Source organism: Epinephelus moara, chromosome 12 (assembly GCF_006386435.1).
Source record: "Epinephelus moara isolate mb chromosome 12, YSFRI_EMoa_1.0, whole genome shotgun sequence".
In the NCBI taxonomy this organism is placed as follows: domain Eukaryota; kingdom Metazoa; phylum Chordata; class Actinopteri; order Perciformes; family Serranidae; genus Epinephelus; species Epinephelus moara.
This window is the reverse complement of record NC_065517.1, coordinates 11,647,085-11,664,768: the sequence shown is the minus strand read 5'-3', so window position 1 is coordinate 11,664,768 and position 17,684 is coordinate 11,647,085. Positions and strand designations below refer to the sequence as shown.

The window sequence follows — 17,684 nt, the reverse complement described above, 5'->3', positions numbered from 1 at the left end:
GTGGCCAGAGTGTGTATGCAGGTCGTGGATGACAAAGGCATTGATGCCATTGACTGGCCCTCTCGTTCCCCTGACCTAAATCCACTTGAGCACCTATTGGATGTTCTGTATCAGTGCATCAGACACTATCGCCACAGACTGTCCAGGAGCTCACAGATGCCCTGATCCAGGTTTGTCCCTCGGGACACCATCCGCCGACTCATCAGGAGCATGCCCAGACATTGTCAGGAGTGCATGCCATGATAAAATTCACGTGACACACGACATCACATCACAAACATCACTAGTGTAGTATGCCACAATTACTAGCATACTATGCTACATCATTATCAAAAGAAACCAATGTTGAGGAGCTCAGACATCCAGAGGGAGCTTGGAGTAGAGCCGCTGCTCCTTCGAAAGGGGTCAGTTGAGGTGATTCGGGCATCTGATCAGGATGCTTCCTAGGTGCCTCCTGTTAGAGGTGTTCGGGGCACGTCCCACCATAAGGAGGCCCCACAGCAGACCCAGAACACGCTGGACAGATTACATATCTCAACTGGCCTGGGAACGCCTTGGGGTCCCCAGGAGGAGCTGGAAAGCATTGCTGGCGAGAGGGACGTCTGGAATGCTGTGCTCGGCCTGCTGCGAGAGGGACGTCTGGAATGCTGTGCTCGGCCTGCTGCCCCCACGACCCAGCTTTGGATAAGCGGTTGAAAATGCTAAATGCTGATATGCTCATGGTGAATTTGAAAAATATTTCCTGCTAAACATTAGCATGCTAGCATTTTCCCTATTGTTTAGCGTGTTAACATGCTAACATTTGCCAATTAGCAGTAAACACAGAGTACAGCTGAGACTGATGGGAGTGTGATTCGTACTAGTATTGGACACATTAAAATGTTGACCTGATGATAGAGATAGGATCATCAAAGATATTACAATTTATCCTGAAGGAAACATGAATTTCTGAACTACATTTTCAAGGCAATCCATCAAATAATTGTTGTTCATTTAAAACAGCAAGTGTCAACGGAGGTGGTCCCAGAGGAAAAAAGACATTAGGGTTTATCCTCTGGGGACCTCCCAGCCAAATAACTGTAACACACTGAAGACGCCCTGTGCTGAACATGGAAACTGAAAAACAAAACTGAGTGTTAAAACTGATTTAAGGGTGTGAAGTCTTTTTCCCAAAAAAGACAGGAATGATGTTAGCTGTGATGGATTTCCTCATTCAACCTAATTTCTCTCTAAAGTCTCTATAAACAGATTTTCTCATAACAGTGAAATGGATGGAAACCAGCCGCTACAGCTCTCTGTCTTCAGCTCTCTCGCCTTCAATTACATTTGAGCTTGTCAACTTTATTGGCATGGCAGTGGGAGAGAGACACTGGTGGTGCACTACAATAATGTGCCATTAATGAATAGCATGTAGAAATGCATCTTATTTGGCACCTTTAGAAGATTCTTCACAGTGATTAGTATTCACAGTGCTTTTAAACTGATACAGCCTACATGTTTTTGTCAGCAAGCCTTACTCAACAGCACTTTGTCTCTGACCAAATTTAACAGCCAATAACATCTCCAGTCTTTCACAGGTGTCTCTTTCTCTGGCTCGTGTCTCCTACCAAACTTTATGTAGTTTTATTAGAATTAATATGAGAAACAAATCTTTTCCACCTCCAGATATACAGATTCATGGTGTGTGTGGATATTTTATTCTATACATGCTAATTTTGTACTGCCTTGTATTTATCTTGTCTATAGGCTGAATAAAGTTCCCTTAAAGCAGATTCTCTTCACACTGTGCGCACAGCTTCCATTCAAAGTGTAATAAAACGTAGTTAACAAATGTGTGAAGAGGTCAGAGGTAGGTGGAGGGACATCGGGGAAGAGGCGTATCATAACAACCAGATTCCTCCCTGATGCCCTCCTCCTCCTCCTCGTCTTTTTCCCGGAGTCCCTCCTGACGCGCACTCAGTCTGCCCAGCATGTAGTGTCAGCGGGACTTATTTAATTAAGACTTTATAGCAAGCCTAGGAGCAGATAGAAGGAAGGCAGAGAGGATTCCTGCGGGTCATGTGAGAAAAAAACAGCCACCATCCCAGTTTCCTCCTCCAGTGTTTTTGCGCGCAGCGGACCGCGGAGAGATGGGAGCGGTGCGCCCGGAGCGGAGCGCTCTGCCGCTGCTCTGCCTCCTCCTCCTCCTTCTCCTTGGCTTCTCCGTGTCCACCTCCGCGGCCTGGGACCTGGTTCTGCTCCACACCAACGATGTACACGCCCGGGTGGAGGAGACCAGCAAGCTCTCCGGGAAATGTGGCCGCAGCGAGTGTTTCGCCGGGGTGGCCCGGAGAGCCACGGTGATCAAGGGGATCCGCAGCAGCGAGAGCAACGTGCTGCTGCTGGACGCTGGAGACCAGTTCCAGGGGACCGTCTGGTTCAACTACTACAAGGGAGCCGAGGCTGCTCACTTCATGAACAAACTGCGTTATGATGCCATGGTGAGAAACTCAGAGAAGTTAATAAGTTATTAATAACAACTGCAGACTGTTCAGCTGTATGTCTAATCAGAATGTTGTGATTTTAAAGTGATGTTGTGCACTGATAGATAGATACATAGATAGATAGATTCTATCAGGAATTTGCCTTATGAATTTCTTTTAGTCTGACCATAACTAAACTGAAATGTGTTTTATATCCAGTAGTTTAGGAAGTATTCAGATCCTTTTCTAAAGTAAATTATAATCAAAATGCATTAATACTCTGCCACCCAAGAATGTATGTTTAATTTCAATACTGGGGAGGACCGGGGGGAATTTAGGAGTCCTCTGCCAGAATCAGTGTATCATCAGTGTATGGTGTAAATGGTTATGTTTGGCAAAACAAACGTCCTCTGCTACTTGTTTTTATTAAGGGGGGGGGGGGGGGGCGTGTCCCCTGTTGCCAGTAAAAGGCCAAAACCCAATTTTCAGCATATAAAGTATCAGATAACTATGGAGTTAGATTTGTCTCATTAATACCTATAAATGCACAGAGGGTGATCTACAAATATTTCTTGATCTGCACACGTTTCATAATTATGTGTGTGAACACATCGACAATCTGTGTGTAAATGTGTAATCTGTAAATATAAAACACATTCCACAAATACAAAAAATATCTGTGAATACATTCAGTTAATTTGCAATCCAACCTGTAAAAGATAACTTGTGTCATGTTTCACTTGCCATTACATTTATCGTAATCATGCACCCCATTTGTTGTTTTTTAGCATAATTGGTATTTTCTATATGTATAATCAGTTGGCAGTTGTTTTTGTTTGGCCAGCAGACCTGCTACTGCCATCTACTGGTCAAAGTGTTTTTGTGTCATCATGATTTATGGCTCTATTGAAACTAGAAAACTCAGCAGTTAGAACATAGACTGCATGGGTTAGATCAGATGTAGGTACACTTATATTTTGCATTTTTATTCATTCTTATGAATACAAATATATTTCATGAATAGCTGTATTTATTTTCTATTATTGTTTAACGATAAAATGGTCTTTTAAATGCTGTGCTGAAAATAGAGTTGGGCGATCTTGTCCATATCCTATCGTCCTATCGCCATCTAGTGAAATCGCCGATGAACGATGTCATCGCCCGGGGGGGCTCATTACGCGTCGCCGCTGAAACGTTCACTTATAGCCTCTCTTTGGCGTTTGAGCAGCTTTATAAAGCTCTTGAACATGTAATGGCTCCTTAATTAGCAAGTTGACTTTACATAGACGGCATATCTTTTCAATTTCTCCTGACGTTGTGTTGTTTGGACTCAAAGTGGACGTCCGCAAGCCCTGTGCGCGCAAAGCTCAGATTTTACGACCGCGCGGACTCCGATTTTTCACGGACATTTTTACAGGAAACTACAACGTGGAAGTGCGCTCGACTATATAAACCCGAATGACTGCGGACATTCCTCGCGGAGTCCGCTCCGCTTATAGTACGCCCGAGTATGCTTGTGTCGAGCAGGCGGAGGCGTTGATCTCCCCCCCCCCCCTCCACTCTCTCACTAAGCAGCCTCCCTCTGTCTCCTCTCACTCAGCCTCGTTCAGCCTCAATCTCGTCAGCATGCTCCACACAAGCGCTGTCTCCCCCCACACCTCGCAATTGCATCGTCATTTAAAAAAGACATCGTGAAACAACCGTTCTATCGCCGATGGGCGATCCGATCGCCCATCGGCACAACCCTAGCTGAAAATGTCTAAATCTTAAACCCCATAATTTTGTACTGATTACACTAGCATTGAAAGGATGTGGAGAGATGTCTGGATGTCAGTCACCAGCATCTTCTACCGTGGCCCTCTTTACAGGTTGGATGGTACTGACTTCTGGTCTATTTACAATGTATAAAATGCTGCACCCTGCTTTCGTCCCCCCAGCCCGCAACATGAATGTTTACTGTTGCCATGGCAGCAGATGCTGTTTCAGTAGCTAATGTTAGCTTAGCGCAATCTACATATTAACATTGAACAATAAAACTACAATATTACATTTCTAAACAAAAAGACCTACCAACACCAACAGCTGTTCTATCAAAGACCTTAACCAGGGTGTTGCCACTTGTCATGTCTTACAACAGTTAACGTAACCTCACTGAAACGATGTAACCTAACTAAACACGGTGCGGTCAGCACAGACATTACAACTACATTAGTAAGAGTACACTAATAATAAGATGTGAAGTGCTTTGTGACTTTAATCCTACTCGAAAGAATAAATGAAAAATATAAAGGATGAGCTGGCTGATAACTGCCAACTGAAGAAGCAGCCAAGCCACCGTGCCTTTCATACTCAAACAGAAATGTATACAGAAGTGTGTGCCAGATACATAGAACAAATAAACACACACTAATACTCACTGTATGACATTAACATAAAACAATGAATGCACGTTACTTATCACTGATTATTATTAAAAAAACAACAACAAAAAACAGCTCATAGAAAGACTGCGTGCTCTTACTTTCACATGTGGAAATGATGTCATCAGCTGGGTGATCACGTGCTATCCGAAGATGGCCGAGTGATATGAGTGCATTTTCGTTCGGGACCGGCGGAAAGTTTGTCTCAAAAATCCGTGTGTGTAAAAAGCAAATCCACATGCGTAGAACTGAGGTCTCAAAAATCCGTGTGTGTAAAAAGCAAATCCACATGCGTAGAACTGAGATCCACAAATGTTTTTTTCGATTCACAAATAAAAACTGAGTTCACAAATGCCTGTTCGAAAATTGTAAATGTTAGGAAGATATTCACAAATGCTTTTCATTTATTTGCAAATTAATTGAATGTATTCACAGATATTTTTTGTATTTGTGGAATGTGTTTTATATTTACAGATTACACATACAGATTGTCGATGTGTTCACACACATAATTATGAAACGTGTGCAGATCAAGAAATATTTGTAGATCACCCTTTGTGCATTTACAGGTATTAATGAGACAAATCTAACTCCATAGTTAAAGTACTCGTCATTGTTTCATGAAACTATTGATGCATAAGCATGCATAATATTGAATCCTATGGATCATACTTTATTCAAAAATAAATCATATTTTGTATGTAAATCTAAATCTGCAAAGTAGCTGTCAGATAACTAAGTAAAAGTATTAAGTATCAGAAAATAGAAATGCTCAAGTAAAGAAAAAATCTGTGAAAACTGTACTTAAGGACAGAGCTATTTTAAATGTACATACTTTATTTCTGCTGTTATGTATGATAATACTGTTACATTATTTCAGTACTCTTAATTATAACAATGAGAGCCTGTAGTTTGTTGGTGACAGTGATAACCCTGGTGTTACTGTATCTCTGCTGTGAAAGGATCACCGTAGTGTTCTTGTATTGAAATTCAGTACTTGGCTGATTTTTTGATTGATTGATTTACAGTTAAACAAACGTAAGTCCATCAAAAGTAGACATAAAAAGGTCTCAGTTGAGCAGACAAATCGGACTCTCCCCAGTAAAGGCTGACTTTGATCTATTGATTGAGGTCTGAAGGTCTTAGATGGTTTTAATCAGCTTAACAGCATCCACTTAGAGAGAAACATTTTAATAGATCAGCTTTCTGCTCCATGTGCCTTTAATCTCTGTACCATTTTAAAACTTGATGGAGATTTATTCTGAGCTGTTTCCTGTGGAGGAGTTTTAGCTGAAAAAGAGATGTTTTTTAATTCTGTAGTGTTGCATGGTATACCGGTACTAAAATAGTACCGCGGTACTAGAGTATTCCAAACGGTACTATACTGCATTTGGAAAATACTGGTACTTTGAAATTGATTCAATTCATTAATTTAGTTAATTTATTTTACTCATTTATGCACACAAACGCCTTTCTTGTTCCTATTGGAGCACAGATTGCACAAGTGGTGTGTATGACAACACCTGTATCAACATTCGCAGCTGGCGCACGTGAAAAAAGGCAAGAGAAAGTCTGAATCGCAAAGGGAGACAACACGAGACAACACAAACTTGGTGGAACATTTGAGTTACCAAACCGTGACGTCCGTACCGAGGGACTTACCGAACCATGATTTTTTTTTGGTACCGTTACACCCCTACTATTTATTGTTCTAAAGGTTTGTATCCAAAAGGACTTTTCCTTAGGAAAAGTACAGAAGAGTATCGAAAAGTATCGATATAGTATCGAGTAAGACTTTGGTATCGTGACAACACTAATTCTGTATGTGTAAAACATGACTCGCATACGGTGGCCCAGACAGGTCAACACACTGCAAACGAGGAAAACATTTGTCAACACTTTTTGAAAATAAATGCTGCAAATGAATAACACATGAGCAAATTAAGCAAGGTATTCACACAATTTAAACACATAAATGACTTAAAGAAATATGCAAGTCACACAAAACAGAAGTTTCTTCAAGACAATATAAGATTCATTTATGTAGCACTTTTCTAAACAGAGCTACAAACAACAAGTAAACATTGCAGTGTGCTACAACAATGAGGCTGCCAGTACAGTTTTTAAAAACATAATACAGCAGTAAAATAATGAGGAGCATATAACAAATATAACCTTGACAGGTTAAAATTTAAGGTACGGTCTTCTAATATAGGTTTTTACAAGTGAAACTCACATGGAGCCAGTGCAAAAGACACAAAGAATTGGAGTTAATAGGGGTTTTCATGATTTCATGTTAAATCAAAAATGGATTGAACTGAGCTTTCAATTATAATCAGAATCAAAAGCAAGATCGACGATCCTCTCCACCAATTGCTTACTTTTGTGCGGCCAAAGAAAAAATAAAGAACACTCAAAGAAGATGACACAGTGTAGTTTTCCGGTAGCCTGCAGCAGCACTTTTCAGACATCCTGGCCACTGCTGACATCTGAAATGACGGACAAACAACAAAACTGGAAAATCCTTGTACTTAATCAAAGTCAACATTTTGCTTTCACTGTGAGTTATGTAAAGGCCAAATGAATCTTTGCCAAAAAAAAAAAAAATTGTAGGGTATGGTCCTGAAGTGCAAGTGAATGTGAAGCGAGGAAACTCAAGCTGTTGTTGTAAAGTACCCTCCTAAAATCTAATGGTTTGTCTTTTTGTTTTCAATTGACTGTTTAAATAAGTTCTTGACGTTACATTTTAGATAAATTATTTAATTTTGACCAAAAGGCCTAAGTGTACATTCCAAGAAAATATGGCAGTTATCACACTTGATATTATCCTTTTTATGAAAACCCCTTCAGTGTTGGAAAAAAGGTTTAAATTAAAAACTGAATCACAAATTAAATCAAATGATAGATTTGGACAGTCGTAACACCTGTAGGACTGATTGAGAAGCATTTTGAATGAGCTGGAAGCCAGTAAAAAACTCAATGGTTTGGGATGGAGTAAAGAGGATTATAGTGGTAAATGAACCACTTTCTCAAGATCTGCAGTTGCTAAAAAAGGTTTAACTTTAGCTGATGTCCTTAGTTGAATGCAGCATGACTGTACTGCTCTGGACACCTGGTTGTCAAAAAATAGACTGTGTCAAATTTAAGCAGAAAATTTGGGGAATGTGAAAGTTGTGTATCATCTGCATAGAAACAAACATATCAAGTCGATGTTGGTGAAGATTCTCAGTCATTCAAGTCATGGTAATCTTAAGTGCTATGTTGTAGGCAACTGGACCGGACTTGCTTGAGTTTCTCAAGTCCAGTTATCTACACTTAAGATATCCAGTTGATATATTTTAAAAATTACCACAATCATGCAAATAAAGTGTTGTTATCTGACATACCAGCATTACTGACAATGTGGTTAGCAGGTCAAAAGACGTCTATGTTCAACCTGGGCTAAATTTGATAGAAAATTGTGCGACTACATGTCAGAACCCATTTCACTTAGAAATATACATTTAAGTTGTTGAAGCAGCAGTTATATGTAACCTTGATGTCTAAGAACTTTCATATTTCAACCAGATGTGAACTAGTTTTAAACCGAACGCATAGTCGTCTTTTGACCTGCAAATCATCAAATTAATGCTTACTGGGAAACGACTACCTGTATCCATTACTTGACTATTACTTCTAAAACAAAATCATTTCACTTGTGTGATTTGTGGTGTGTGGCATATTTAGTGAAGCATCAGAGATCTTATTCCCTAAAAGGAGCTGCATTTCGGAATCAGATCAACTGACTGAAGAGCGGTCAACCTTTGTGGGTCACATAATGACCAGACTTCAGTTTCCTCTCGTTTAATTCTGTCCTTTTCACATCTGCAGCTGCTGGCTGTCGGATGTCAACATCCATTTTCTTTTATCCAGAAACACTTACAGTTTGGTTTCCTGTAACTGGCTTTAATTTAAATTCCTTCTCTTTAATGAGCCACTGCACAGCTCTTTGGATGAGGATGTTAGATTGTTCATTCAGATTCAAACAAACTGAAGTACAGGAGGAAACACTCCAGAATTTAAGTAAACTATGACTAACCTGCTCAGTGTTGTTGTACTTAAAGGACTGAAGCGATAACATGATTGATCAGCAATGTGAGAATCTCTTGTCTCTTGCCACTAAGATAAGTGAGGTCAAAGGTCAGTGGATTGTCCAATTAAAACAGGTTTCTGTCTAACCTGTGCTCCACCCGTTGTTAAATTGTCGCACAATGTTATACTTTCAATCGGATTTTCAAATAAGAAATAATTAACAGAGGAGAAGTAGTGTTCTGACATCTAAAAATGTGTAAGATTCCCAGTGTTCATGTTGGAGAAAACGACTGTGTGTCTAATTGCATTATTTATGTTTTGTTGAAAGTATTTAAGTTTTTCTTCCTTTGAAATATGCACTGTAAGTTCTCAACCTGGGCTGTAAAATGTCACACAAGTTTGCATGTACCGACAAAGAAGACTCATAGTGACCACAAAGAGATGCAAATGAACTGCAAAAGAGACACAAAATAACAACACAAAGGGGCAAAATGACCACAGAGAGACACAAAACCATAGAGAGACTTAAAAGAGATGCATAACAAAAACAAAAAGAAGCTTAACAACTATAAAGCTTGTGTGTCTTGCTCGTGTGAGAAAGAGGTGATGGGGCCTTCTGCATATCTGTGCCCAGGGGGCCCATCGGCTCATAACCCACCCATGAACCATGAGTGTTGGGAACTAATCAGTGAGGTCACAAGATAATCAAAGGCCTCAAACACTGTGATAACAGCCATCCCTGTGATAAAATCTCGGTCACAATTTGTTAGACTGCTTGTTATCAGTGCTGAGGCTGACTGTGTGATAAAGTCTGCTGAATTGTAGCACAACAAGTCAACAGAAAATTGATATATGTGAGTGTGTGTGAGCAGAGAAACATCACTGTGGAACACTGCCCAAAAATTAAGCTTCGGCCACAGTCCTACCACTGTTTACTTTATTTACCTTTATACAATTTTTACCATAGATAAACAGTATAACACATCACTGGCTATTTACGTGTTTATGGTTGAGTAACCAAGTAATTCTATATGATGTCATCAGTTGTTGAAAGTATCTAAGTACATTTACTCAAGTACTGTGTTTAAGAACAATTTTAAAATATTTGTACTTACCTTAAGTATTTCCATTTTATGCTGCTTTGTACTTCTACTTCACTACATCTCAAAGGGAAATATTGTACCATTTACATAAATAAACATATCAATATAATGCTGTTTTATACTAGTATTCTACCCAGTAGTACAAAAGTATCTAAACTTGGCTCCACATGATGAACCACAACGTTAAAATGCCCTTACATGCATTAGTCATCAATGGAAACAGAATAACAATATAAAAAAATTCTAAAATAATATAACACTTTGACAGCAGCCATTCTGCGTGATGAGTAGTTTTACTTTGATAGATTAAGTATGTTATGCTGATGATACTTAAGTACTTCTACCTAAGTAATGTTTTAAATTCTGGACTTTTATCACTTGTAATGGAGTATTTTTAGAGTGTGGTATATCTACTTTCACTTGAGTAAAGCATCTGAATACTTCCTCCATTCATTTCATTTCAGAATCTAAAGAGACTAATCAGTATGCGATTTTACTTAACAAGGACGTTGAAACTTGTCATATACAGTATGTCTACACTTGTGTACACTTCCATCTGATATCAGTGAGAGCAGCTCTGAATCTCTGTCTGCAGTTCTAATTTAAATTTCCCTTTTATTTTTCAGGCTTTTGGAAATCATGAGTTTGACAATGGAGTGGAAGGACTCATGAAACCGTTCATGGAGCAGATCAAGTGTCCAGTTCTCAGCGCCAACATCAAACCAGACAAAACTTTGGCCCCGACGTTCGGCAACTCTTATTTACCCTATAAGATCCTTAATGTTGGTGGTGAGATGGTGGGCGTGGTGGGATATACATCGCGGGAAACTCCTGATCTGTCCAAACCTGGTGAGTGGAAGAGGAAGTTTTCTGTCTGGGGTTTCTCTGTTTGCTTCTAACTCTGTCCCCTGCTCATCTGGAGTTCTCCACACTGTAAACAAGATCATGGTGTACTCACTTTCTCCTCTCATTGCCTACATTAGTGTAGTATACACTGTTTCCTGTCCAGCTGTCATGACAAGTGAAAATGTTTGGTATGTTTACGAAAAAGTCTTTGGGAGCGTCGGTGGCTTAGTGGATAGAGCAGGCGCCCCATGTACAAGGCTGTTGCTGCAGTGGCCCTTTGCTGCATGTCACTCCCACTCTCTCTCTCCCCCTTTCACACTTGTCTGTCCTATCAATTAAAGGCCAAAATGCCCAAAAAATATCTTTAAAAAAAAAGTCTTTGAAGGAGAAAAAAATCAAGATTGTGGAAGCACAAATCCACACACTTTGTAGTGGCTTCATTCAAAACGAACCTCAAAGTAAAAAAAAAAAAAAGATTTCCTGAGAAAACTTAAATCAGGAAAAATCCCTGCAAAACTTAAAAAGAGGCAGGGAATTCCCAGAGGAAGGAACCAAAAGATGCAAGAACATTATTAGCAGTTGTGTGATACCTAACTAGAATCAGTGCTTTACTAGTGGAATAACTGCTTAAAAGATCTGAGGGCCTCTCAATACAGGACGCTGATATTTGCGCTCAAAGTTCATCTTTATGTGTTTCTGTCCAGTTCCTGTTTTATCTGAAAAGGGTTCTCCTTGTGTTTAGTGATTCTTTTGTTTCCTGAGTTTTTCAACCTTTGTCGATGATCTCATATGTTTCACCTGTGTCTTGTTTCACTCACTTGTGCGTAGTTCCTGTGTGTGTAGTGTAATCAGCCCTTGTGTATTTAAAGCCCAATGTTTCCCCCATTCAGTCACCAGATTGTCATTGTGGCCATAGTGGGGTCATTGTCTCCAGCCTTTTCCTCATGTTTGATTCCCTGGCTTTTGACTCTGCTTGGATTTACAGACTTTTTTTCTTTGTGTGATTTCCCTGAACGGAATTTTTTGCCGTCACTGACTGCTTCCACATGTTTGACTCCTGATCTAAGTAAAGATTTGGATCTGATAAACTGTTTGTGTTCGGTGCCTTTCTCTGCAACTGAGTCCCAGCTTCTTATTAATTTGTTTAAAGTTCACCACATGTTGAAACGTTGTCGTGGAGCTATAATAAGAAAGACACTCTATGAGGTTGATGTCCTTTTTTACCTTTCCGAAGACGTTTAACACAACAGCAAAAGTAAGTAATGGATTAAACATTGTTTTTTTCTGCTCTGATGTAAGCTGCTAACACTAGCTTAGCACCTTTTAACCGGGCCAAGATTTAGCATATTTTTAATAAAGGCTTCTGTATGCAACATTCAGAGCATTAATATAGCAGCAAACCACTATTTGCTAGGGAAATATATACGGGGTAATGGTGTCCTGAGAAGAGAGAGAATGAAGTCATGTTCCCTCTGTGTGTGTCAATAATCTGAGCTTCTCTGTGGTTTGTTGTGTGTGCATGTTTGTAATCCACTGGCTAGCTCATAGCTGCTGCTTTGTGCTGCACTCACACAGCAGTTACTGTTGATATTGGGACATCGTTGCAGAAGCGCAGCGCCCACCCTCTGGTTACCCTCTTGTTAAGACTGTTAGCTCTGTCAGCACTGTCGCTGTTGTTTAGTGCTGCTTATGGAGTTAGCACTGTTAGCTGCTAGCCACCTTTATGTTGAGAACTGAACACTGATCAGTTTGGCTGCTGTCAGTTAGCTGCACATGTCAACCCAGTCGCCAGAATAGATGTTGGCATTGTAGACTACGCTTCCACAAACCATGGATATGTTTCATTGGTTTGTTTTATACGGAAGCGTATTGCATTCACTTGACAAATAAAAAAAATCTGTTTTATTGAGTAATTTTTCTGTTTTTTGGTGTAAGTTCTATTGCTCTCTTAACTCAGAAAAAATACTCAGAAAAACAGAAAAAATTACCCCGAAAAACAAAACAAAATTACCACGAAAAACAGAAAAATAAAAAAATTACTCAATAAAACAGATTTTTTTTTTATTTGTCAAGTGAATGCAATACGCTTCTGTAGTTTCACATATGTTGAAACTGTACATTTTTTCTTGTTTCAGTTTTATCAACAACGCTGTGGTTAACACATGGTTATGTTTAGGCACAAAAACCACTTGGTTAAGGTTAAGGAAAACTTAATATTTTGGCTTAAATTACCCACTTTGATTGTGATGGACATGGACAATGAAACAATGCTGATTCTTTAAAAATTACGTGTGCCAAATGCATATATAATAAGATGTGGCTGACTGCTTGTTTCTAAAGTGCCCCCAGCTATGGTTAAAGCAGACTTAGCACAAAAAAGTCCAACAAAAGAGAATTGAGTTCATAATTCAGGAGATAAAGTCACTGTTGAAGCTGCTGAATCAAAAAGAAATCCAATTTTTGCCAGTCAGAAGAGAGCCTGAAGAATTATAACCAAAGTATGGTTGAAATCATGGGTAAAGTTGCACAGTCAATTGTTTAAAAGAGAGAAAATCAATATGAATCGGGAGGAATTACCATGCTTAGAAAAAAGGAAACTTCATAACAGTGTTTCCTCTCACCTGTCCACGATGCCTCTACAGGACCACACCTGACGTTCGAGGACGAGGTGATGGCCCTGCAGCTGCAGGTGGACAAACTGCAGACGCTGGGAGTCAATAAGATCATCGCTCTGGGTCACTCAGGCTTCACTGTGGATCAGGAGATCGCCAAGAAGGTCCGAGGAGTCGACGTCGTCATCGGTGGACACAGCAACACTTTCCTCTATACAGGTGGGGAACATCTGGCTCTGATATGTGTTTGTTGATGGTGATGTGGTGTCTTTGTAGTGAGTCCAGATTGCAAACTTCACCCTCATTGAGCTGAGTTTAATCCTGCATTTACGCACACATAGTAAAATCTGGAACCTATGACCTTCATGATTATTTCAAGACGATTTCCCTCACTGCCAGTGTAGTCACATCATTAACATTGTGTTGTGTTGTGTGGTTTGTTAACAAGAAACAGATGCAAACAAACTATGTGATAATGTCTGATTTTATTTTGATGTAACTGCCAATTTGTCACCAATTTTTTGACACTTCTGTGGCTCTTTTTGTCATGGAAGGATTACTGTACGGGCCTACAGAGCACAGACCCAGGGGCCCATAGTGTCCCCTCTTGGCCTTCACCTGCAAAATGTCACTCAAAGTAACACGAACAGATCAGGAGGAGATTATTAATGACACAAAAAGACCACAAAGAGAAGCAAAGGAACTGCAATGATAAACAAAATAACTAATAAAGGGAGAAAACAAACCACAAAGACATAAGTAATCACTACAATGAGTCGCAAAATGGCCACAAAAAAGACATAAAATTGCCCCCAAGAGACACAAAACAACTATAAAGAATCACACAATTGTCTCAGAGATATGAAATGACAAAAAAGGACATAAATACCACAAAGAGACACAAAGTTACTTCCAATAGAAACAAAATACCTACAGAGAGACACATTTGTCTCAGAGACACAAAATGACCCAAAAAGACAACATATCACCACGAAGAAAAACAAACCAACCCACAACAGATTCATAACGACTACAAAAGAGGCAAAATGACCACACATAAAATTACTACCAAAAAAAAAAAAAAGAAGTAAAAGCATCACAAAGTCTGTGAGTCTTGCTCTTATGTAGGAGAGGTGGTGGGGCCTTTTGTATATCTGTGCCCAGGGACCCATTATGTAATAATCTGCCTATGCCAAGTTACATCATCAGAAATTCCTGACATCTCCAACTATGATTTAAAAGTAAGACACTGACCTGAACAGAGTTTCTGATGATGGTAAGTTCCAGAACAAACTGAACTTTTATTGCTGAGAACGGCAAAGTTGTGTCTGGCTTTTCATCCATCCAACTTTTCAGTTTCTTAATGAGCAGTACAGCCTGGAAGTGGTGCTAAAAACTTCCAGTTTTGTTAATTAGCTTTTTACTTTCCTGACATAATCTTCTTGGGTTTTCCTCTGAGCAGACATTGTCCTTCAGGAGAGATCCTGCACTGCTGGTTAGTGTTTCATTTGACTATCCTGCAATGTTTAACACAGTGAGCTGTACTACCAGAGGAAAATTTGAGTCTTCATACTCGTGGTTAGCTGGAGAGTAAACATGGTGTCGACACAAGTCTGGTCTCCATAAATAACCTTGTAGTGTTTTATTTAAACAGTGGTCACTGAGCAGGCAGAGAGGAAGAGAGTTGTTCGTCTGGACTTCAGGACACAGAAACTCCAGGAAAGTACAGATATTTTTAAGCAACAGAGATCAGGGAGTGTGTAACTGTCAGGCCAACACTTAGTCACTGCTTGGACAGTGGGAGAGTGTCTGAGAAGCTGGCAGTGATGCATTTAAGTGCTGTAAAAATCAGTCAAACCAACAGACAGAAGAAAAAAAACATGAACTTGGCATCAGCAAGTTTTTCAAAGATCTTTTTTTTGCCATTTTTTGTTAGTTAGCGGCAGACAAACAGAGATGGCAGACTAGAAGGCTCTTTCCCAGTGATCGTTGGTGTGAACCATTGTTTTCTTCTAGAGAGAGCGGTGACGCTGAACCTCACCACAGTGTTACCAGATTTTACAATTCTCCACTGCGCTTAAAGGTCCAGTGTGTAAGATTTAGGGGCACTGATTGGCAGAAATGGTATATAAAAATGAAAATAAAAATTGTTGTGTTTTCGTCACCTTAGAATGAGCTGTTTATGGGGCCGTGCACACTTTAACCGCCTGGAAAACGAGAGGTCAGGCACTGGGCGCTAATTTTGTGCCTTTTTTTAAGCCAGCAGGTTGTATCTGAGGTTGCTAAGCAACCTTAATAAGCATCGTATCATAGCCTATTTACCTGCAATCCTGAGTGCAGAGCTGATCTTCTTCCAGGCGCTGTTTTTAAGTATATTGTCTGTGGGACTGATGTAAAGCTCTGCACCAAAATTATCAACTTTTACATATTTATCACAGACATGTTTTTTGCGTTGCGATGCTCCTCGCATTTCTGGGCTCTAGGCGCCTAGCGTTTTTGCCGGAGCGCTCTGAACTCCTCGAGTTGAAAAAACTTCAATTCAGAGCAGAAAAATGCTTCACGCCATCTCCGCCTTTTCTGCATTGCTCAAACAGATGATTCGAGAGGCAGGTCTTCTGTGGTGGTCATGACAACTAGTTTACAGTTAGTAAACAATGGTGGAGAAACTGGTGGTAGCGGTTGCTGGATACCCAGAGCTATATGGCCTGATGATAGATAGCAGGTTTTCAAACTGCCCCCAGTTCATCCTTAAATACGCCTCATTGAGGAGAAGCTCCTGGACCAACTGGTGGTACTCCCAGTGACCCATGATATTAATCATCAGCTGCAACCATAGTAAACGCACCTTAAAACATACTGTTAGTCAACACATGCAGTGGCAAAAACAACAAAGCTTCCTGTTTCTTCACAATAAAAGCTTCCACTTCCTCCTAATACAGGATAATATGTACACATGCAGGCAGTGGTTTAAACATTTGTATTACAGTTCAACTTGTACAAAATGTTGTACTCAAAAAATCAGTATCTATGATGGCATGTTCAAACCTTGAACTTAACACATACACCACTCTTTAAGCCTTTAATAGGAGATCACACCCTAGTCTGGGAAAGATGATTATTTCTAAACCAGCGGTGAGTAGCTTCTAAAAGCATTCTTTAAAAAGCCGTCATTGGATGATCAGTCACACAGAGTATTTATAACGCCTGTGTTTTCAGACTTAATGCCCATAAGTAGGACCAAAAAAAGTGTGTTCCTCACAGTCAAGTCATCAGATGTAAAGTGATGTAGTTTAAGTGTTATTCATAGTGAGCTTAATGTTGACAGCGTGACCACAGGGGTGAGATTTTCTCAGCTTTTCTGTCCACATTGAGTCACTGTTGAGGTGGAATGTTGTCGTGAGGCAAACACTTAATGATGGGGTCAGAGGCTCCTTTGAAGTGATGGCAGAGAGCCTGGACTTTATCCCCCTATCGCCATTCATTTCCATTTAGAGGCGAGGAATGCTGCAGTTGTTGAGAAGAATGTGAAGAAAAAAACTGGCAGCTACTAAACCAGAACAAAAAAGCAATATATAAGTTATAAACTTTGTCCAGAGGGTATCAACTTCAATACAACCGGGGCCTCATCAAGCAGCCAAGATAAAGTTTTACAGACAATGTTGATTACTGACAAGAAGCCAGATTAGAAATAGAAGTTTTCCAGGAGGAAAAAAGAAAAGAAGCTCTGATTGAGAGCATGTGAAGTGTTTTTTCATTTTTTAATTGTAGTTTCATCTGAAATCGAATCACTTCAGGGAATCTTAAACTAAACAGTTAAAAGGAATGAAGTGATGAAATTCAAGATTAAGTTCTGGGCAAGCTCTTGAGGCAAATGTGTCAACAAGAAGTGTTTCCATGGGGTCAGTGAGTTAGCTCTAGGAAAATCAGCACCATTAAAGTGAATTATCTGTTTGCAGTGTTCCCATGGATAACAGACAAGTCACTGGATTACTTTGATACTGAAGAACACTTTAAAATGTGATGATTCTCAGGCAAGTTCTAAGGAGTTATATGGAGTGTTATTTTTTCTTTCTGTGACCTCTGAGTAAACTTATGAACGCTCATACGCAATGGACATAGATAATAATATCGCTGGAAAGTATAAGTTAATAATTTTTCTTCATGCAATTT

General features: G+C 39.7%; 1 protein-coding gene across 1 annotated transcript; it reads left to right on the top strand.

The window, feature by feature from the left end:
* Nucleotides 1-1,923: 1,923 nt before the first annotated feature.
* LOC126399177 (snake venom 5'-nucleotidase-like) lies at nt 1,924-15,595 on the top strand. Its single transcript, XM_050059006.1, has 5 exons — nt 1,924-2,480; nt 10,683-10,905; nt 13,545-13,733; nt 15,169-15,237; nt 15,531-15,595. The coding sequence occupies exons 1-5, from the start codon at nt 2,130-2,132 to the stop codon at nt 15,593-15,595; spliced, it is 897 nt and encodes a 298-aa protein (XP_049914963.1). The 5' UTR covers nt 1,924-2,129.
* The last annotated feature ends 2,089 nt before the right edge of the window (nt 15,596-17,684 follow it).